The sequence below is a fragment of the Rhincodon typus genome, chromosome 9, assembly GCF_021869965.1.
Source record: "Rhincodon typus isolate 14 chromosome 9, sRhiTyp1.1, whole genome shotgun sequence".
Lineage (NCBI taxonomy): Eukaryota > Metazoa > Chordata > Chondrichthyes > Orectolobiformes > Rhincodontidae > Rhincodon > Rhincodon typus.
Window position 1 is genome coordinate 87,345,475 of NC_063340.1, and position 23,614 is coordinate 87,369,088.

Sequence of the window (23,614 nt, forward strand, 5' to 3'; positions counted from 1 at the left end):
CAGACACACACACACATACATGCACAGATACATACACACACACATACGCACACAATTGCGCACACACACATACACACTTACACACACACATATGCACACATGCACAGACTCACACATACACACACTGACACATACACACATATGCACACGCACACACATATGCACACACACACATACTCATACACAGACATACACAAACACGTATGCACGCACACACATACGCACACACACATACACACACATACACACACATATGCACACACACACATACACACACGCACTGACACACATGCACACACATAAAACTCACATACACACGCACACACACACATGCGCACACACACACATATGCGCACACATACATGCACACACATACACATACAATTGCGCACACACACATACGCACACACACATATGCACACATACACATGCATACACACACATATGTATACACACTGACATACATGCACACGCATACACACATACACACACGCGTGCGCACACACACACGCGCATACAGACACACATACGCACACACATACGTGCATACATACACACACAGGCACACACACACACTCACACTGACACACATACATACACACACATATATACACCCAAACACACATACACACACACACACACACACAGACACATGCATACACACACTGACACATACACAGACACTGACACATACACAGATATACGCACACATACACACACATACATACACACACAGATACGTGCACACACACACACACATACATGCACACAGACACACACACATACGTACATACACACACAATCACACACACATACACACACACACACAATCTCTCACACACCCACACACACACACACATACACACACATGCACACATACACACACAATTCATCTTTATCTGATAATATAATTGCAGGTTGTTTCTAGGATTGTCTGACGTTCTTTTGATTTCAGGACACTGTGGTAGCTCTCCAGGCCTTGTCCCAGTTTGCAGCTCGGAGCTTCTCTCCTACAATGAATCTCATGGTGTCAGTCACAGGACCGGGGCTACCCATGCCGGCAAACTTCAGTATCAACCGCTCAAATGCGATTGTGCTTCAGAGCAAACAGGTACCCAGCATTCTGCCATTAACAAGGGCACTTCAGGCTCGGGTTATGAGCCCAGCTGATGATAACACAGAGCAAAACATGGCTCAACAGATCGTCAGTGTTATTCCTGCATTTTTCTCACTGTTGTGCCCAGCCGTTGAACATATCCACAAGAGGCTGCCAATGTACTTTGAACAAAATAGCATCAAAATTTACGACACGGAAAAAAAAAAAATCACAACCTATGTTACACCATTGGCTGATAGAGTCATAGAGGTCTACAGCACAGAAAAAGACCCTTCAGCCCACTGAGTTGTTCTAATCACATTTTCTAGCACTTAGCCCATAGTTTTGTAAGCTTTGACCTTGCAAATACACATCTAAGTACTTTTTCAATATCTCTACGTCTCCAATTCTACCTCATGAGAACTAAATAAAATGATCTGATTACAAGGCTCAGAAATAAAGTTTACAAGCCGTTTACCCTCAACAACAACCACACAGATACTCAAACCTCAAAGAATTTGACCCTGTTTCCACTTTAACATTCCTTGTCCAGGATGCTGTCAACCTCCTTGAGTGTTGTTGAAACTGCACTCATTCAGGCAAGTGGGGAGCATTCCATCATTGAATCCCTTCAGTGTTCGGGCAGGCTATTCGGCCCATCAAGTCCATAGCAACCCTCCAAACAGCATCCCACTCAGACCCACCTCCCTATACTATCCCTTGTAACCTAGCATTTCCCATGGCTAACCCACCTAGTGTGCACATTCCCTGGACACTATGGGGCAATTTTACTTGGCCAATCCACCCTAACCTGTACATTTTTGGACTGTGGGAGGAAACTGGAGCACCCAGAAGAAATCTGCACAGATGCGGGGAGAATATGCAAACTCCACACAGACAGTTGCTTGATAGTGGAATCGAACCCAGGTCTCTGGCGCTGTGAGGTAGCAGGACTAACCACTGATCCACTGTGCCACCCATAACACTCTTGACTGCTTTTTTTTATTAACTCTCTCATGGGATTCAGGCATCACTGGCTGGGCCAGCGTTTAATGCCTGTCCCTAGTTGTCCTTAAGAAGGTGGTGGTGAGCTGCCTTCTTGAACCGCTGCTGTCTATGTACCTTGTAGATGGTGGACAGGCTTTGGGGAGTCAGGGAGTGAGTTACTTGCTGTAGTGTCACCGTTGTTGCTATATAGGCAGAGTGGCAGCCAATTTGCTTCAACACGCTCCCAAAACAACAATGATATAATCTCCGAATAATCTGTTTGGTTTTGGATGCGGGATGCATCTTGCTCAGGTCACATGGCTCTTCTGGGATCTTCACCACCCAGCTGTAAAATGTTAGAAATCACCCGACACCAGATATAGCCCAACAGGTTTATTTGAAAACACAGGAGCAGGATTGAGGCTCAAAAGCTTGTGGTTTCAGATAAACCTTTTGGACTATAATCTGGTGTCGTGTGATTTCTGACCTTGTCCACCCCAGTCCAACACCGGCACCTCCACATCATACCCAGCTGTAAAGGTGGACAGGTTCTTTGTTTAATGTCTCAACCAAGTAAACAGCACCTCTGACACTGCAGCACTCCCTCTGTACTGCACTGGTAGCATCAGACTGGGCACTCCACAGCCTCACAATGCTGTGATAAAAGAATCTGGTAATTTATTTTTACTCGCTCGTGTGTCTGGCTGGGGCAGCATTTATTGTTTGTCCCTAGAATGTCCTTGACATAAATGTCTAGATCTGGAGTGCAGAAAGAAACTTGTGATCTAGTGTCTCAAAGGTGAAAATGTTTACTGCCACAGTTTACACCCTCTGGATTAATTAGCTAGTAAAATAACTATACCTTAACTAACTGAGAGGAAGGAATGCTGGTAGCTTCTTCACATTCAGAATGAGTCTAATCTGCACTGTTTTCTCTGTTACTGTCCCTTGAGCTCTCAGTGTTGCACTTCACCTAATGCCCTCCTATCTTCTCTTTGAATGTACAGATTGGAATTCAACAACCCATGCTGATTACTGTAACAGCACAGGGCCAAGGACTGGCCATTTTCCAGGTACTGTAACTTTCTCAATAAAAACCAAAAGAACTGCGGATGCTGTAAATCAGGAACAAAAACAAAGTTGCTGGAAAAGCTCAGCAGGTCTGGCAGCATCTGTGGAGGAGAAAACAGAGTTAACGTTCCGGTGACCCATCCTCAGAACGCTGTAACTTTCTCACTTTGTGGATGGCATTCTCCAGACATTTCCATTACTGTGTCATTAATAGTCATTGATGTTCACATGCATTATATGTTGAGGAAAGTTGCCCAGGCCTCAGAGAGGTTGCAGGACAGATTTGCCACAATTATATTAAGGCTACAGGGATTAACGGGGTATACAGAGAAAGTTGGAACAGGGGACTGAGTTGGATGATCAGCTGTGATAGTAATGAATGGTAGGGCAGCGTTGAAGGGCTGAATGGCCTACTCCTGCTCCTATTCTCTGTGTTTGCATAACACCATAAGACCATAAGAACTAGGAACAGGAGTAGGCTGTTCAGCCCTTCCAGGCTCCTCCATTATTCAATAGTTTCATGGCTGATCCAACATTCCTTGCATCTACTTTCCTGCTATTTCCCCTCGATTCCCGACTGATCAAGATTCTATCTCAGCCTTAAATATACGCAGAGATTCTGTCCCCACGTTGCTCTGTGGCACAAAGTTACAAAACTCGCACACCTCTGAGAGAAGAAATTTCTCCTCATCTCAGTTTCAATTGGCGCCCCTTCAATCTGAGACTATGCCCTCTGGTCCTAGACTCTCCAATGAGGGGAAACATCCCCTCACTAATTAAATATCAGTTTTCCGGGCAGCCCCAGCATTGTTCTGCATGATGCAGAGGAGGACAAGATACATGTAATTGAGACGTTTAAAATAATGAAAGATTTTGATAGAGTTATGGAGTCATATAGCATAGAAACAGGCCCTTCGGCCCACCATGTCTATGCTCATCAACAAACAACAAACTACACTAATCCCATTTACCTGCACTTGGTCCATAGCCTACTATACCCTGGCATTTTAAGACCTCATCCAGAAGCCTCTTAAATGTTGTGAGTGTACCTGCCTCCACTACCCTCTCAGGCAGCACCTTCCATATTTCTAACACCCTCTGGGTAGAAAAAAAATCTTTCTTAGATCTCCTCTAAACCACTTACTCCTCATCTTAAACTTATGCCGTCTGGTCTTAGACATATCTGCTATGGTGAAGAGAGTCTCATAATCTACCCTGTCTATGCCTCATAATTTTAAATACCTCAATTAGATCCCCTCCTCCAGCATCGTCTGCCCCTGGGAAAACAAACCCAGGCTATCCAGTCTCTCTTCATAAGGGAGACTTTTCATCCCAGGCAACACCTTGGTGACTCTCCTCTGCACCCTCTCCCGTGCAATCTCATCCTTCCAATAGTGTGGTGACCAGAATTGCGCATAATATTCCATCTGTCAATAGATCCAATAAAGTAAGCATGTTTCCACTGGCAGGAGATCTGGTAGCCAGAGGACAGATTTAAGATGATCAATGTCTATGGAAAAATGAAAACATAGAAAATTGTAGGCTATTCAGCCCATCTTGCCTGCCCCACTATTTAAAACAATTATGGCTGCCCTCTATCTTCATGCCTTTAGTGAAAGGAACAAAGAGACCGAGGGGTGCACGTGCATAGTTCCCTGAAAGTGGAATCTCAAGTGGATAGAGTGGTTAGGAAGGCATTTGGTACACTTACCTTTATTGGTCAGTGCCTTGAGTATAGGAGTTGGGAGGTCATGTTGCAGCTAAAAAAGACATTGGTTAGGCCACTTTTAGAATACAGTGTACAATTCTGGTCTCCCTGCTCCAGGAAAGATGTTGTTAAACTTGAAAGCTTCAGAAAAAATTTACCAGCTGCTGCTGGGGTTGGAGGGTTTGAGCTACAGGGAGAGGCTGAATAGGCTGGGGCTATTTTCCCTGGAGTGTTGGAGGCTTAGGTTTATAAAATCACGAGGGGCATGGATGGGGTGAATAACCAAGGTCTTTTCCCCAGGGTAGGGGAATCCCAAACTAGAGGACATAGGTTTAAGGTGAGAGGGGAAAGATTCAAAAGGGACCTGAGGGGCAACTTTTTCACTCAGAGGGTGGTGCATGTATGGAATGAGCTGCCAGAGGGGATGTTGGAGGCTGGTACAATTACAACATTTAAAAGTCATCTGGATGGGTACATGAATAGGAAGCGTTTAGAGTGATACGGGCTAAATGCTGGCAAATGGCAGTAGGTCATTTCAGGATATCTGGTCTACATGGACGAGTTAGGGTGAAGTGTCTGTTTCCATGCTGTATGACTCTATGGCTCTATAACAACTGATGGTAACTGTCATGGTCAACATTTACTGTAATTGTACCCACATCCACCACTTCCTCAGGAAGTTCATTCCACCCTTGAACCATCCTCTGTGTAAAAAAATTTGCCTCTTTTGTCTTTTTTATATCTCTCTCCTCTCATCTTAAAAATGTGCCCCTAGCCCTGAAATTTCCCATTTTAGGTAAAAGACAACTACCATCAACTATACCTCTCATTATTTTATAAACTTCTATCAAGTCACCTCTCAACCTCCTATGCTCTAATGAAAAATGTCCAGGCCTATCCAGCCTTTCTTCATAACTCAAACATTCCATACTTGACAACATGCTGGTAAATCTCTTCTGAACCCTCTCCAGCTTCATAATATCCTTCCCATAACTGGATGACCAGAACGGGACACATTATTCCAGAAGAGGCCTCACCAATGTTCTGTACAACCTCAACGTAACGTTCCAACTCTATACTCAAAGAACTGAGGAAACGAAGGCAAGCGTGCCAAATGCCTTTTTAACCATCCTGTCTCTACGTGATGCGAACTTCAAGGAATTATGTACCTGCATCCCTAGGCACCTCTGTTCTATAATGCTACTTAAGGCCCTACCATTAATTGTATAAACCCTACCCTTGTTTGTTGTACCAAAATGCAATAACTCGCATTTATCCAGATTGAACTCCATCTGCCGTTTATCAGCCCATTGACCCAACTGATCAAGATCTTTGTAATCTTAGATAACCTTCGTTATTGTCCACTATACCACCTTTTTGGTGCCCTCTGCAAACTTACTACCCATGTGTTCTATGTACTCATCCAAATTATTTATATGAATGACAAACAAAAGAGGACCCATAACTGATCCCTGTGGAACACTGCTGATCACAGGCCTCCAGTCCGAAAAGCAGCCCTCCACCATTACTGTCTATCTTCTGCCACTAGACTATTAATCCAGAGACCAGGTAATGTTCTGGGGACCTTGGTTCAAAACCTGCAATGGCAGATGGTGGAATTTGAATTCAGTAAAAGTCTGCGATTAAGAGTCGAATGATGACCATGAATCTGTTGCCAAGTGTTGGAAATACCCATCTGGTTCACTAATGCCCTTCAGGCAAGGAAACTGCCATCCTTACCTGGTCTGGCCTACATGTGACTCCTGACCCACAGCAATGTGGTTGACTCTCAAATGCTGTCTGAACAATTAGGGGCTGGCCCGTGATGCCCACATCCTGTGAATGAATTAAAAAAAAATAAGGATAGATAAGAAGCCAGAATTGTGTGAGGGCAGGTATCCTAAAGGGTTGATGGATTCAGGGTGGGAGGGAGGAGATTGCAGAGAGGGGTGGGGATGCGCAGTGATTTGAAAACAAGGGTGAGAATTTTATTATCAAGGCATTGCTTGCTGAGAGCTGATATAGGTAGTGAATACTGGGGTGTGAGTGGAAGGGGACTTGCTATGTGTTAATACAGAGTTTTGGATGATCTTGTGTTTACGAAGGGTGGAATGTGGAAGGTCAGCCAGGAGTTGTTGGAATTATTGAGTCATGAGGTAATAATAAAATGAATAGGGTCATCTTCAAATATTCAATAGTGAGTACAGTGCTCTGTTCTTTAAATACTGGTCCATGGGGTGGAATTGAATGTTAAATTGATTGCTTTTTCTCTCATGATTTAATCTACCATTCTATAATTTTATGATTCCATAATTTAGGACACTGAAATTCTATCGTTAATGAAAAACAGGAGAGTGACTGTGTTTCTTTATGATTTCTGAGCCATCGATAGGAATGGATTCTCAGAAGTACATGTGCTTTAAAATTGTCAGTTTTCTTATTGAGACTCCTACAAAGGAAGACAACCATTTACATCACTTTTCACATATAAATGTAGTCTAGTCTGAAGATTGATTATTTAGAAAGGACTGACTGAAGGAATGGTAGGAGCAGATTCGAATAAACTTGCAAAAGAGGATTCGATAAATGTTTGATTTGGAATGCACTTGAGGAATGGAACTAGTTTGATAAATTAATCGATTGATTGATTTTATTGTCACGTGTACCAAAATACAATGAAAAGCTTTGTTTAATTGCTGTCTTAAAGAGCTGACCCAGGCACGGAGGGCCAAATAGCCTCTGCCTGGGCCATAAGATTTTACGATCCAAAATGGGTTTAGAAATAGCAAATCACTGATTAAGTGATTGTAGGAGGAGAGGACGCTCAGGAATGACCTGACAACAGTCTTTAAAGCGATGAAGGAGTTCGAAAAAACCAGAGAAGATGTCTTATCATAAAAGATACATCCACATGCACAAGTTACAACTGAGCCCCAAACACATTTCCACTCATAAGGGGAGACAGACATACATATTTCTTAAACTGCCGCAAGTACATTGGGTAGAGAATTCATAGATCATATCATCGTAGAATCCCTACAGTGTGGAAGCAGGCCCTTCGGCCCAACAAGTCCACACTGACCCTCTGAAGAGCATACCCCCATCCCTTTTCCCTGTAACCCACCTAATCTACACACCCCTGAACACTATGGGGTAATTTCGCATGGCCAATCTACCTAGCCTGCACATCTTTGGACTGTGGGAGGAAACCGGAGCACCCAGAGGAAACCCACGCAGATATGCGGAGAATGTGCAAACTTTACACAGACAGCCACTTGATGCGAGAATTGAACCCAGGTCCCTGGTGCTGTGAGGCAACAGTGGTAACCAGTGAGCCACCGTGCTGCTCTCAGTTGAGCTCATCTTCATTATCATGGAATCATACAACCCAGAAGAAGCCATTGAGTCTGTACCACCAAAAAGGGTGATGAGACAGTGTAACTCTCAGTTTAAGGTTATTTTGGTGAAATTGGACAAATACATAAGGAATAAGGGAACAGAAAGTTATGATAATCTATGTAGGATCAAACCAGAGCTAAATTAAAATTTCAAGTGAATTAGTTATAGGAATGTTGAAAAGCTGAAAGATTTTGCAGGAAGAATGTACAGTTATATATTCCTGACAGGATATCCTTTCCTTTAAAAGATAGAGAGAATGAGATAAATTACAATTTTAGAATGAAACTGGTGTTTTATAAATGATTTTCAATGCACAAAGCTTCTCCTGCCCTTCAACTTATAGAGATTTCAGGTTGTCAGGAACTCAGTAGGAGTTGAGCTCATATTGTTGGTGTCACTCTGCATTGTAAACCAGCCATGCAGCCAGCTGAGCTAAACAATTACACCCACCCCTGCCCCACCCCTGTCCCACCCCACCAACCCTGTTGAAGTGGTGCATGTAAACTGTCAGGCCAGGCAGCATCAGAGGAGCAGGAAAGCTGATGTTTTGGGTCGGGTCCCTTCTTCAGGAATGTCCAGGTCCCGACCCGAAACATCAGCTTCCCTGCTCCTCTGGTGCTGCCTGGCCTGCTGTGTTCCTCCAGCTCCACACTGTGTTATCTCAGACTCCAGCATCTGCAGTTCTTACTATCTCCATGTAAACTGTCACATGTGTTATGACAAATAGGAAGAGAATTTGATCGTTGGATTTTGTTCTTAAAGCTGAACATTCTATTCAATCTGGAGAGTGAAGTTGCATCAAAGAGATGGCGATCTGTGGAGACGGAACTGTTTGACTTGGACGTTGATGTTTTAGATAATATGGATGACCTGAATCACCTATCACTACATATCTGTACCAGGTAAACACAACTCTGATTTTTAACTGCTCGATCTTTCATGCCCTGAACTCGGCAAAGCAATAAAAGAGCTAACTGCTTCTGCAGCTCAGTATCCTGCGATTGTCTGGTCATTTATCACAGTTGGCGGAGCTCATTGCGAACAAATTGGTAGCCAAGTTCCTTCCAGTGCAAGAGTGACCACACTTTAGTAGAATATCATTTATTGTCTGCCCTTTGTGGCCTTGAGATGCTGGCAGGCCTTTTTACACTTTGGCAAATGTGAGAAATGTGTGAGGTCGCTTTTAAACTCAGAAAATTGATATCTAGCTGGATTCAGATGAAGGTCTGAAGGAGGCTTCCTTCCCTAAAGGAATCACCCAGTTGGTTCTGATGGGTTCCTTATAATCTGATTAATGTTTTTGGGACCTTGCAAAACACCTGCAAAAGCAACTCACTGTAAAGCTACCATACTCTCACTAGACCATAGGGCTGCTTTCTCATTAGAGAGAGACAATTGGTGGTGGTTTAACCTGAGGGTCGTAACATCTCAGATGAAGGGGGGAAAGTTGAGAAGGAGAATCTTTCATGGTAACCTCAGCTGGTGTGGGGATTAATGTTAATGTCATTGTGCCTTGCTAACCAGCTATCTGAGTTACACCAACCCCTAAACTGGATTGGACACTGTGTGGCTTAAAAGCCCACTCAGCTCTGTTTTCTTAGTCCTCAAAAGACCAGCGCTATGGGAAAGGACAAAGGAAAAGCACAAAAAACACACAGAAACTCCCTTTGAATCACGCCGGCCATTGGCATGAATGACTGGGAAGAACTTTTTACCAATTGTCCAAAATATTGGCTTCCTTTCCAGCCAGCTGTATCTTTCTGAATCCAATTGGTTTAATGATGAGGTAGAGTGGGTGCAGGGAAGTGAAGAAAATCCTGCTGTCTGGGTTCAAAATCTCTCAGGGGACATGCTGCCCAATGGGCTCAAAGACCTGGGAGTTAGAGATCAGCCTGTTCAGCCCCAGGAAGATCCATGTAGAAGCTTGCGTCCTCAAATCGAGAAGCAGCCAACAAGTCCATGGTGTCATCTGCACACTTAAGAACAACGTCTTGTCCATCAATATCTCCAACAAGTTGTCAAATCTGAGCTGGGGGCAGCAGTGAAGATTTCCTAACCGTCCTGGGATAGAAAGAGGCAAAAAAACGGTCAGCTGTGGACCTGCCCCTGATCGCCATCTGGTGTCTCTCACTGGGATTGCTGGTGTGCAGGAATTGAAAAGTCACCAGAGCCCCAGAGATAACAAGGTGTAGAGCTGGATGAGTTGTGTTTCAGTGGTTTTCAGGGATGAGGATTGTTCTAGCTCAGGTGAGGTGGAAGGTGGAATTAGCTCCCACGAGTGGAAAGTAACACAGGCATTTTTAAAGGGAGATGGCAAAGGTACCAACTGAGTAGATTCCATTGAAATCAATAAAGATGTTCATTATTTCAGAAAATTATAAGTCCAGCAACAAAGTTGGAAAACAATTAAAATCGATGACCAAGGCCTATGACAATGGCATGTACTTAACAGCACAAAACCAAGTACTCACCTTCACATGCACTTCCTGTCACATATTGCCCCCATGAGTATATTATTTTACTCCTTTCCCATTTGCCTTTATTTAGTTTCCCTGTAATTATGATAGGTAGAATCCCTACAGTGTGGAAAGAGGCTACTCAGACCATCATGTCTACACCATCCGTCTGAAGAACTTAACACTCCACCATGTCCCTGTAACCCTGCCTTTTCCTTGGTTGACCTACACATACCTGGACACTACGGGACAATTTAACATGGCTAGTTCACCTAACCAGCACATCTTTGGACTATGGGAGGAAACTGAGCACCGTGAGGAAACTCACACAGACACAGGGAGAGTGTGCAAACTCCACACAGATACACACCCGAGGATGGAATCGAACCCAGGTTCCTAGCCCTGTGAGGCAATGGTGCTAACTACTGAACCTCCAGCTGGCATTTGTCACAGTTGCTCATTCTGACCCACCTCGGGGTCGAAGAAACTTCTCTTGAATTTCCTGTTTGATTTATTAGTAACTCTGTCATGTCTAATGACCCCAGATTGTGGTCTGCATCCACAAGTGGGTCCACCTTCTCCTGGCCTAACCCATCCAATTGTGTCATCATTTAAAAACAAACCTCTACACGGGTCTTGTCCAGAGAGATTGTTAGGATAGTAATGAAGACATAAAAGTAAAGGATAATAAGAGCACTAAAGCATCAGGAAGGATGGAAAGGAGTGAGTAATTGGGAAAAAGAACTCATAAAACATCACAAGGAATAATAAAGTGCTTTACAAGGATATCAGTATAAGTATTGTTTGAAAGGAGACTGCGCTCCTGAGTGGAGAAAACTATCAGTTTCTTAATGACAATCAAGCATTGGAAATGGTGTTAACTGAGTGCTTCTGTCTAGTGTTCAAATCCAATGACAAGTTGCCAGGAATTATGGCCAATATCCAGGGCTCAAGATTGATTTGGCAAGCAGCTGGATGTTGTAAATGGGACACAGTGGAATTTGGCACTTTGGGGAGCCTGCCTCATGATTTATTAAGCGAGCTATCAAACGTTTCCTCTAACACTGACCCTCACTAAGTTCAGCATTTGGCAGCTCCAGATGCACACAACCAAATGTCTGGGAGTCTGCCGATCAGTCAGCAAGTTCCATTGTGTTAATGTCTTAATGGATATTAATAATATCAGTGCGACTGTAACACCTCTAAAGCATTGCTAAAAAGAGGCACAGATTGTTAAAGCTTTTCAGTTGGTGGTTATCAGGGCATATACAAGAAGGCAAATTATCACAAGATTATAACAATTGAGAAAGGGTGCTGATTCGTTGGCAAATTAGCTGTGATTGGCTGAGGCATTAACATGGAAACAGATGAAGCAAACTACAGGCTTCCCAAGTTCCCGGGTAATTCGAGAAAGGCACAAGTCTTGAACATATTTTTTGCAGAGAACGTGAATTCACCTTGCTTCAAGCTAATGTAAATCAGCCATGTTATAAATGTTTTATAATTAATAAATAAGATAAATATACACTTAGAGAACAATAAGTTAATATAAAACAGTTAACATGGCTTTGTCAAGGGCAGGTCATGTCTGACAAATTTGGGTGAGTTCTTTGATAAGGTGACACAGGCAGTGGATGAGGGCAGTGCTGTGGATGTTGTATATTTTGACTTTCAGAAAGCATTTGATATGATGTCACATGGCAGCTTGGTTCGAAAATTAGAAATGCCTGGGATTGATTGGTCCTTGGCAGCATGGGTTAGAAGTTGGCTAAAAGATAGAAAACAGAGACTAGGTATAGATGGGCATTTTTCCGATTGGAGATGAGTTATAAGTGGCGATCCCCAGGGATCAATGTTGGCACACTTGCTTTTTATGATTTATGTAACAATTTTGGACATGGATGTTGAGCGCAAAATCTCTAAATTTGCAGATGATGTGAAGCTAGGGAGATTACTGAATTGTGAGGATGATGCTGAGCGACTTCAGAGGGACATTGGACAAGTTGGCCAAATGAGCAGGCACCCGGCAGATAAATTTTAATGCAGAGAAATATGAGGCAGAAGAAACATGGAGAGACAATACAGGCTCAATGGTACAACTGTGAGGGGAGTATAGGAGCAGAGGGACCTAAGGGTTCATGAACGTAATTCTCTGAAGGTGGCCAAGAAAGTTGAAACAGTTGTTAAGGCTTATAGGATCCTTGGCTTTATATGCTAAGGCATAGAGAATAAAGGCAAAGAAGTGATGCTACACCTCTACAAGTCATTGGTTAGACCACATTTGGAGTATTGTGTTCAGTTTTGGTCACCTTGTTCAAAGAAGGATGTTGAAGCCTTGGAGAGAGTGCAAAGGAGATTTACGAGAATGATACCAGGAATGATGGATTTTAGATACAATGAAAGATTAGAGAAATTAGGCTTATTCTCCTTGGAGCAGAGAAGATTAAGAGGTGACCTTATTGAGGTGTTCCAAATTATGAACAATTTTGACAGGGTTGAGAAGGATATTCTGTTTCCACTAGTTGCTTCAGTAACTAGGGTTCACAATTTCAAGACTGTCAGCAAGAGAGCTAGGAGTAAAATGAGGAGAAATGTCTTTACTCAGAGAGTTGTTATGGTTTGGAATGTGCTGCCTGGGAGAATGGTGGAGGCAGATTCCGTAGGAGGTTTCCAAAGGAAACTTGATATATGTTTACAAGTGACACATTTACAGGGCTACAGAGATGGGGACTAACTGGGTAGCTCTTTCGGGAGCTGGGGCATAGAAACAATGAGTGGAATAGTCTCCACCTGTATTGTAAAATCCTACAATTCTAACTAGTTTAAAGATGTTACGTGTGGAACTTGGATCCAGGACTCTTAGCTCAGAGAAGGCAACATGACCACAGTGCCACAATGAGACATGTCACAAACCTATTATATTTTCTAAAATTCTAGGTGTAAAGTTTAGTATCAACCTGTGATCATGCAGTGCACTCTCATGGGCTATTGTTTAGAATTTGGATTTCTGCAGTTTATATTTACTGCCACAGTTTACATTTAATTCCTGGTTGGGAAGATGATTTTTAAAGAAATCAAGGGATATGTGGGAAAGGGAAAATGGAGTTGGAGATGATCAGCAATGTTCTTATTGAATCATGGAGCAGGCTCAAAGGGTTGAATGACCTACTCATACTCCTATTTTTGATATTCTTATGCTGTTATCTAAAAGTATAGCGTCTTTTCCTTTCAGGTAATGTTATAGGGACCTTGATTTAAATTGCTCCATGGCAGATAGTTGAATGTGAATTACATAAAAGTCTGGAATTAAGAGCCTGATGATGACCATCAATCCATTGGCGATTGTCGGAAAAGCCCATCTGGTTCACTAATGTCTTTTAGGGAAGGAGGCTGCCATCCTTACCTGGTCTGGCCTACATGTGACTCCAGACCCACAGCAATGTGGTTGGCTCTTAACTGCCCTCTAGGCAATTAGGGATGGGCAATAAATTTGGGCCTAGCCAGCGATGCCCACATCCCGGGAATGAATTAAAAAAAATGTAATGCACTCCAGCCACATCCCCCTTGACCTTAAAATAGTTAACATTGCGCTGATTGCCACACCAGAAAGTCATTGAGAGTCAATCACATCTGGATTCACGCAGGCTTGATCAAGAAAGGATGACAGATTTCCTTCCATTCAAGAAATTAGTAAATCAGACAGGATTTTAACAATAATTGATGAGAGTTTCAGCCTCACTGTTACTGAGGCTAGTTATGAATTCCAGATTTTATTTCTTTTCAACATCCAGAAGTGCTTTTCTACAGAACTGAACTGTTTTGTTTCCGTCATCAAACCCCTTGTAATTCTTTTCTGTGCTGTTAGGGAGTGATGGTTGTGTAGTGATGTTGTCAGTGGATGAGTAATTAGGAGTCCCTTTGGAATGAGTGAGGAAAACATGAGCTCTAAATCCCACCACAGCTGCTGGTGAACTTTGAATCCAATGAATAAAATCTGGAATTAACCCCCTCTCTCCATTACCAGTGGTGGTCTGCGTTACTCTCAATAGCTTTGTGTATAAATTGATGAATTGGGCTAACATGGGTGATTTACTCGTGGTGGTTAATAAATACAATGGGTGATTTGGTGATGTGAAAGAGCATTTTTGGATATACCCAATATCTAACCCCAAATCCATCCCATATGCTTTACTGGAGAGAAATGGCACTCCATAAAACATCCTTGAACAATGATGGACAGATGGGCAGAGGGGAAGGGAATGGATAATGTAGCAACTCAGGTAAAACAACAATAAGCGTGAAATTGATTTCAACTTTGTTTCTCAAGGTATCGAGGTAAGGGAAACATCTCCAGCACGGGAATGGCTCTGATGGAAGTCGGAATGCTGAGTGGCTTCGTCCTGGAAATGGACAGGATCCAGATCAAAGACCCAATGAAAAAAGTCGAGTTCAAAGCCGGGAAAGTCAGTCTGTATTTCGAATCGGTGAGTTGGGGATTTTTCTTTCGTGTGTAGGAGGCGACAGTCACTGGGTTTCTCTTCAATATTTAGGAGAGGATTTTCCTCTGTCATTACTCATGTAAACCACAAAAAATTCAGATGTAGACACACAGAAACGTGACTCAGCTTTTTTTGCTTTCCAGTTGAATGACACAGAGGTTTGTGTGAACATCCCCGTGATAAGGGACTCCAAAGTTGCGAACGCCCAGGATGCTGTGGTCAGTGTAGTTGAGTACTATGAGCCAGGTAAGACACTGAAGTGTTTGGTTGGGATCGGGTGTGGATCTGTACGCCTGACCTCCGTGGAAATGATGGTCTGATTTCTCCAGAGTTGATCAGGTCGTGGGAGTGAGCTGGGCTGTTGGGTGGTGGGATAGAGTGTTTGGAGAGGGTTTTGGGCAGTGGGGACACTCTGTGATGTGGGGAGTGGTCAGTTCAGGCCAGGGGTTAGAATCGAGGGTAAGGGTGTTGAACAGGATGGGGTCATCCAGAGAGTTAGTTATTCCGTTACCCAGGAGGTGGACTCGGTGTTTCCTGTTTAATATTTCCTGGGGAACTGTCGGGGATTAAGTCAGAGCTGTGTAAAGTCTCCGACTCTACCTTCATGTATGAGTCATTCGCCCAGGGACCAAAGATTACCCATCGACTGTGCAAGCCTTGTGGGCAGTTCCTACGGAGTCAGTGCATCTGTAGGATGACAAATGTGTATCTCTAACCATATATCCAGACCCTGACTGTCCACAGCAGGAGAATCTGGGACATGTCTCCAATTCGTTCAGTCCTAACTTGGCACAGCCTTCATTCAATATCCTGCTCTTGGAAAGGTAGCTCTCCACCTTGGTCTCAACAGAAAATAATCAGTTTAAAAAGAAATGACTCCACCTTACCATTTTAAATCATTCTCGGGATGTGGGCATCACTGGCAGGGACAACACTTAATGCCTGTCCCCTGGAGAAGATGGTGCTGACCATCCTTGGTGTACCACTGGAATGTGAGGAGGGGTGGTTCTCTCATGTAGAGCAGAGAGCATAGAACATAGGACATAGAGCTTAGAACAGCACAACACAGAAAATGGCCCTTTGGCCCACCATATCTATGCTGACCATGATGCCATTCTAAATTAATCGCGTCTGCTTGCACATGGTCCGTATCTTTCTATTCCCTGCCTGTTTATTGTCTGTCTAAATGCCTCTTAAACAATGCTATTGTAGCTGCTCTGACCATTTCCCCTGGCAGCACATTTCAGGCACCTACCACCCTTTGTGTAAAAAAACTTGCTTCTCACATCTCCTTTAAACTTTCCCCCCTCACTTAAACATAAGGAGGTGTTGGAAGTGTTAAAATGTACGAAGGTGGATCAGTCTCCTGGTCCTGACCAGATTTATTCAAGAACCCTGCAAGAGGCTAGAGAAGAAATTGCAGGGGCCCTGGCTGATATATTTGCATCATCGTTAGCCATTGTGAGGTCCCAGAAGACTGGAGGGTAGCAAATGTTGTGCCCTTATTCAAGAAGGGCTGCAGAGAAAATCCTGCTAGGTAAGTTACTTGAGAAGATTCTGAGGGATAAGATACACATCTATTTGGAAAGATAGCGTTTTATTAGGAGTAGTCAGCATGGTTTTGTGCATGGGAGATCATGCCTCATAAATTTGTTCGAGTTCTTTGATGAAATGACCAGGAAGTTTGATGGTGGCAGGGTTGTAGACATAGTCTATATGGATTTCAGTGAGGCTTTTGATAAGGTTCCAGATTGTGGGCTGTTCTGGAAGGTTAGATCACACAGAATCCAGGGAGAGTTAGCAAATTGGAATCACAATTGGCTTAATGGTAGGAAGCAGAAAGTAATACAGGAAGGAAGCTTGTCTGACCGGAGGCCTGTGATTAGTGGTGTGCCTCAGGGTTTGGTACCAGCCTCATTGCTGTTTGTTATCTATATCAATGATTTGGATGAGAGTCATCATTAGTAAGTTTACGGATGACACTAAAATAGGCAGTATTCTTGTCAGTGCGGAAGGTTATCAGAAATTGCAGCAGGATCTTGATTAGATGGGGAAGTGGGCTGAGAAATGGCAAATAGAGTTTAACATTGATGAGTGTGAGGCATTGCATTTTGGAAAGTCAAATCAAGTTAGGAATTTTATGGTGAATGGTAGGGTCTTAAGGAGTGTAGTGAAACAGACGGACCTTGGAGTTCAGGTGCATGGTTCTCTGAAAGTGGAGTCACAGGTAGACAGGACAGTGAATAAAGTGAGATAACAAAGTGTAGAGCTGGATGAACACAGCAGGCCAAGCAGCATCATAGGAGCAGGAAGGCTGACGTTTCGGGCATAGACCCTTCATCAGTTTGGCACACTCGTCTTCATCAGTCAGGGCATTGAGTACAGAAGTTGGGAAGTTATGATGCAGTTGTCCAGGACATTGGTGAGGCCGCACTTGGAGTATTTTGTTCAGTTTTGGTCACCTTGCTATAGGAAGGATGCTATTAAACTGGGAAGAGTGCAGAAGACATTTACAAGGATGTTGCTAGGACTCAAAGAACCGAGTTATAGGGAGAGGTTGGACAAGCTAAGACTTTTTTCTTTAGAGCATAGGAGACTGAGGTGGGATCTTATAGAAGTGTATAAGATCATGAGAGGCACGGGTAGGTTGAATGCATTCAGTCTTATTCCCAGGGTTGGGGAATCGGGACTAGAGGGCATTAGTTTAAGGTAAGAGGGGAAAGAATACAGGGGAACCTGAGGGGCAACATTTTTACACAGAAGGTGGTATGCACATGGTCACACCTGCCAGCAGAAGTGGTTGAGGTGGGTACATTAACAACTATTAAAAGACATTTGGACGAATACATGGATAGGAAAGGTTTAGAAAGAAATGGGCCAAGTTCAGGGAAATGGGGTTAGCGTGGATGGACATTTTGGTCAGCACGGACCAGTTTGGGCTGAAGGGCCTGACTCCGTGCTGTAGGACTCTATGACTCTATATACCTGCTAGGATTTTTCCCCTGGGAAAAAGACTCCAACTATCCACACTATCATACATCTCATAATTTTACAGACTTCTAACAGGTCACCTGTCACCCTTTGAAGCTCTAGTGAAAACAAAATCCAAGTTTGTCCAACCTCTCCTTATAGCTAATACACTCCAGTTCCAGCAACATCCTGGTAAACCTTGTAACAGATTGTAACAAGGTCAGCCAGCTGGACCTCATAGACTGAGTTCCCTGATTGGGGCTGTTAAGCTGGTCTAATCAGGGAGCCCTGGCTGATAAATATAAACATTCACTCTGAGAGCTGGCTCTGAGGGAAAAGGATCAGTGTCAGGGATTCTCAATGTGTAAATAAAAGGTGACTTGGTGACGGAATACTGGCCTTTGTGGAGTTATTTCAAATCTCTCTAGTGCTGCTAGGTGAGGAGTGTCTATGACTATGAAGGAAGAGCAGATGAGAGTCCATTTGGATAGTGTATGTATGTCTCAGAGGGAACCCCTTGCTAAATTATAAATATGTAAACATAGGAACAAGGGTACGCCATTCAGCCCTTCGAGCCTGCTCCTCCATTTGATATAATCATGGTTGATCATCCAACTCAATCTCCTGTCCCCACTTTCTCTCCATATCATTTCATCCCTTTAGTCCTAAGCACTATATCAAACTCTGTCTTGAAAGCATTCAATGTTTTGTATAAAAGAGATCTTTCCAAATAGATTTCAGTGCAGTTAATTGTTGTGTTTTGCTTTCAATACAGCGACAATTGTGGTGAGGACATACAGCTCGAAGGTGATGTCGGACACTGACACTTGTACTTTCTGTGGTGTTGACTGTAACCTGTGCAGCTCCCAGTTCAGCTCCATATCAGACCAGTCTACAACCCTTCCTCTGATGGCATGGAACGTCCTCCTGCTCTGTCTTCCCAGCGTTTATCTCAGCTTATCTTAATTACACAGCTATCATTGATTATAAAATCTGCCTCTTGGTGAAATAATTACTGCTTTAATTGGGAGAGAGATTAAGAAAGACTGGCAGAAACATGTTTGTATCTGGCTTGGAAACTGCCTTTCGTAAACTGCTGTTCATAATTTCTTCAACGTCCTCCTTTTGTAAATGTGTTCATATAAAAGGTGTATTTTTTTTTGTGAATGTTTCTCCTCTTTTACCCTGCCTTTATAATTGTAGTCGCAGCTGCTTTAACCCAACCTCTCCAGATTTCAGAGCGAGCGAGACTACACTGAATTTACAACTGCTCACTGAGTTATTTCCTCTTCAACTCACTGCAACAAACTTTAGATATATCAGCTTGCTGTGTTTGGAAACTGGCATGTTTCAATATTCACATAGTGCATGAACTTCCCTGACTTTCTCCTCTGGCCTCCTTGTGTATGTGCGTGCATGCTTGATTTTCCATTTGCAAGTCCTGATTCGCAACAGAAATAAAAGAAAATCTTTAATTCACTTAGACTAAATCATAATTAAGTTGTGTGTGTATGTGTGCAGCAAAGGGATCAGGTCTGGCTGATATTCTGTAAAAAAATTCTTGATGTTATAACATAAGTAAAAATAAAATCAGGTTTTGCCCTGAAGTTCTTGGTAGTTTTTTATTTAGAAATCAGTACAGTAAAATTAAATCGTCGACAGACATTATTGAAATGAAAGATTTTTAATAACATCTCCATTATTCAGCTTATGGGGCTGCCGTATCTTAACATCGCAGATAAGTTTTTGGTGAGTGATGCACTCTAACAACTTACAGTAAGGAATGCGTTACTGACAAGTTAGCAAATAGCACAGAGAATATTTGCATGCAGTGATAGGTGTGATAACTGATGGGATAAAGGAGCTCCTCTCAGTTAAAGGAATCTTCAATTCACTCCACTCCTTCCTGCTCTGTCTCCCAGAAGGCCTGAAGCATGTTACATTCAAAGTTGCCACTGAATCTCCTTCCACAATTCTTTGTCATACAGCGCACTACAGGTTCTAACAATATGAAATAAGTTACCCTTCCTTTTCAGCAGAATTAGCCCAGAAATGTCTGAAAAGGGAATGGGAATGGTTATTGTATCAGATTGAGGTTCTTTGCTGGGTTCGTTGCTAAGACCATTCAGACATTTCATTGAAGTTTACCTTCTTGGCTGTGACAGGATGATGGGGCCGTTAGGTAAAGCTCAGGGATCTGCAAATTGTTCAGGTCCTGTACAAAGGTTCGACACCAAGAGCTGGACTTAGCTCCTTCCTTCCATCTGATAGTTACCCCACTTTCTAGCTTTGCCAAAGGAAGGCTGCATCTGATAGACATGCCCCCTCCTCCACCCCCCATACAATAAAAACATAGAAAACAGGTGAAGCAGTGGGCCATTTGGTCCTTCGAGCCTGCATCACTATTCAATACAATCATGGCTGATCATGCAATTTCAGTATCCCACTCCCGCTTTCTCCCCATACTCCTTCATCCCTTTAACTGCAAGGGCCACATCCAGCTCCCTCTTGAATATTTCTTAAGATTTGGCCCCAACAGCTTCCTGTGGGAGAGAATTCCACAGGTTCACAACTCTCTGAGTGATGAAATTCTTCCTCATCTCAGTCCTGGATGTCTTACCCCTTATCCTTACACTGTGACACCTAGTTCTGGACTTCCCTAACATTGGGAGCATTCTTCTTGCATCTAGCCTGTCCAGTCCCATCAGGATTTTATGTGGGATATTACTGGGATGTGAGTGTCATGGGCAATGCCATTACTTGGTGTCCATCATTAGGTTGCCTTTGAGAGAGTTGGAGCAATCTGCCTTCTCTTGAATCCATTTCCCCGGGTGGCTAGAGGAGGGTCTACACCAACAGAAGCATCCAATGTGTTGGGAACTGGGATCAGGAAGGAGTTTGTCTCTCAGACAGTGGTGAATCTTTCAAACTAGCTTACCTCAGAGAGTTGCCAATGCTCATGTACAATCATGATCGAGAATCCATGGATACTTGGACACTAACAGATTCCAAGGATCTGGTGAGGGGGGAGAAAGTGGATTTGAGGCAGGCAAACCTGAACAGTAAAATCACCACAGTCTTATTGGGTTAAGGGGTTACCCTCTCATTAGAGAGAGAGAGACAACTGGGGTGGGGGTTTAACCTGAGGGTGGCCGTGCCGATGGTAAAGGGAGAAGTTGAGAAAGAGAGTCTTTCATGATAACCCCAGCTGGTGTGGGAACAGAACCCACACTGTTGGGATCACTCTCTGCCTCAAATCAGCTGGCCAGCCAACTGAGCTAGCTGACCCCCCTGTGAATAGGGAGTGTGCAGCCTTCTCCTGTTCCTCAGGCTTGTGTTCTTTTATGAGAATATTCAGGGCCTGGGACAGGGGTGTACAACAGGATCCCCTGGATGGGGGCTCTAGGGAGTCCGCTGTAACCAGGTGGAAGTGCTGTTAGTGGGGCCAAGGAGCAGCAGTTAAATTCAGGACTTCTGTCCCTGTCCCTGAGAATATTATCCTTCTCTTTGCACTAGGGCAAGTGCAATTCATTTTCTTTTCTTATGTAATTGAGCTTTCTCATTGCTGCATAAGCACAATGACTATTGTCACTTTTATTTTTCTGTACAAAATATTTGAAGAATAAATTCCAAACTTACATTAACCCGACAGGGAGATCTCTTTATTGGTTTCAAGGAGACCTTTATTGGTCTCGGTCTCTCTCGCTGTTTCTCTCTCTCTCTCTCACACATGCATACAACTATGTTCTCTCTACACAGAGAGTAAAATAATGCACAGCGTTTGACCAAGAACAAGAAGACTAAATCTCACTGAAAAGAGAGACATTTTACTGTCGTTTTTCATCCTGCACTCATCAGGACTAATGCAGGAATACCAAATTTCAAACAATCACAACAATTTATACCTTAGGAGAAAATGTGGGCTGATTGGTTGGCAAGTTGACTGAAGTGTTGCTATGGAGAAAGTGACCGGTAAATGATGCAAGTTTTGTGTAGAATGCGCATTATCGGAACATTTATATATCAGAATGAAATTGCATTTATATTGCACTTTTCACATCCTCATGATGTCCTGAAACTCTTAAAGGTGAGGAAATACTTTTTAAGTCACAGTCACTATGAAAATGTAAAGGATTCAACAACCAAAATGCATATAGAAAGTTCCCACAAACAGCTCTGCTGCAAACCATTAATTAATCTGTTCTTGGGGGCTCAGATAACTAATTACCCAGGGCACAAGGAGAACATCACTATGCTTTTTGGAATAATGTCTTAGGATCTTTAATGTCCAATCGAAAGGACAGACAATGCCTTGGTTTAGTTTCTCATCTGAAAGAAAAGTGGTCAGATCTGAGAATATGAAAATGAAGAAAGTATTTGGTACGCTTGCCTTTATTGGTCAGTGCATTGAATATAGGAGTTGGGGGGGTCATGTTGTAGCTGTACAGGACAATCGTTCGGTCACTATTGGAACACTGCATTCAGTTCTGGTCTCCCTGCTATAGGAAGGATGTTGTGAAACTTGAAATGATTCAGAAAAGATTTACAAGGACGTTGCCAGAGTTGCAGGGTTAGAGCTTTAAGGAGAGGCTGAATAGACTGGGGATGTTTTCCCTGGAGTGTCGGTGGTTATAGAAGGTTATAAACTCATGAGGGGCACGGACAAGGTGAATAACCAAGGCCTTTTCCCCAGGGTGGGAGAGTCCAAAGCTAGAAGGCTCAGGGTTAAGTGAGAGGGGATAGATTTAAAAGGGACCTAAGGAGCAATTTTTTCAAGCAGACAGTGTTGCTTGTATGGAATGAGCTGCCAGAGGAAGTGGTGGAGGCTGGTACAAGTATAACATTTGAAATTCATGTGGATGGGTATATGAATATACCCATGGGTTTAGAGGGATATGGGCCAAATGCTGGCAAATGGGATTAGATTGATTTAGGATATTTGGTCGGCATGAGCGAGTTGGACCGAAGGGTCTGTTTCTGTGCTGTACAACTCTGTGACTCTATGATAACCTTTTTTGATACAGGCTTTGGAGCAGAGACTGGTGTAGTTCAACCTTCCAGCAAGGGGCAGAAGACTTACAGCTGAGTAACCATGGCCTGTGGAAGGTCAGGGTTTGGAAAACCAAACAGCCATTCCCTTATTTTTTCACGTTCTTAGGCGGCCAGTGCATTGATAGAAAAATACTGGAGATAACCTAGAGATGTTGTGAGAAGCATAATAATAATAGCAAAAACTTGCATTGGGTTGGTATCAGCATGTGGTAAATGTTCCAAGATGCCACACAGATAAACCTGTCACTCGCTATGAGGCAGAATTCAATGTGGAACCATGTAAGGAGCTTTTAGGATAGATTTGAAGGATTGCCTTTAAAGTGCGAAACTCAGGAAGGAATTCAAGAGCTGGGGTCTGAGATACATAACCACTAAC

The 23,614-nt window shown here is 43.1% G+C and overlaps 1 protein-coding gene across 1 annotated transcript in view; it reads left to right on the forward strand.

The window, feature by feature from the left end:
- Nucleotides 1-19,741, forward strand: part of cd109 (CD109 molecule) — a 184,539-nt gene extending 164,798 nt beyond the window's left edge. Inside the window, exons 22-27 of the mRNA XM_048600918.1 lie at nt 956-1,111; nt 3,091-3,156; nt 9,024-9,163; nt 15,045-15,201; nt 15,360-15,462; nt 18,962-19,741. Of these exons, the coding sequence (XP_048456875.1) occupies nt 956-1,111; nt 3,091-3,156; nt 9,024-9,163; nt 15,045-15,201; nt 15,360-15,462; nt 18,962-19,152 (813 nt within the window). The 3' untranslated portion in view covers nt 19,153-19,741. The remainder of the gene's footprint in view (nt 1-955; nt 1,112-3,090; nt 3,157-9,023; nt 9,164-15,044; nt 15,202-15,359; nt 15,463-18,961) is intronic.
- Nucleotides 19,742-23,614: the final 3,873 nt, after the last annotated feature.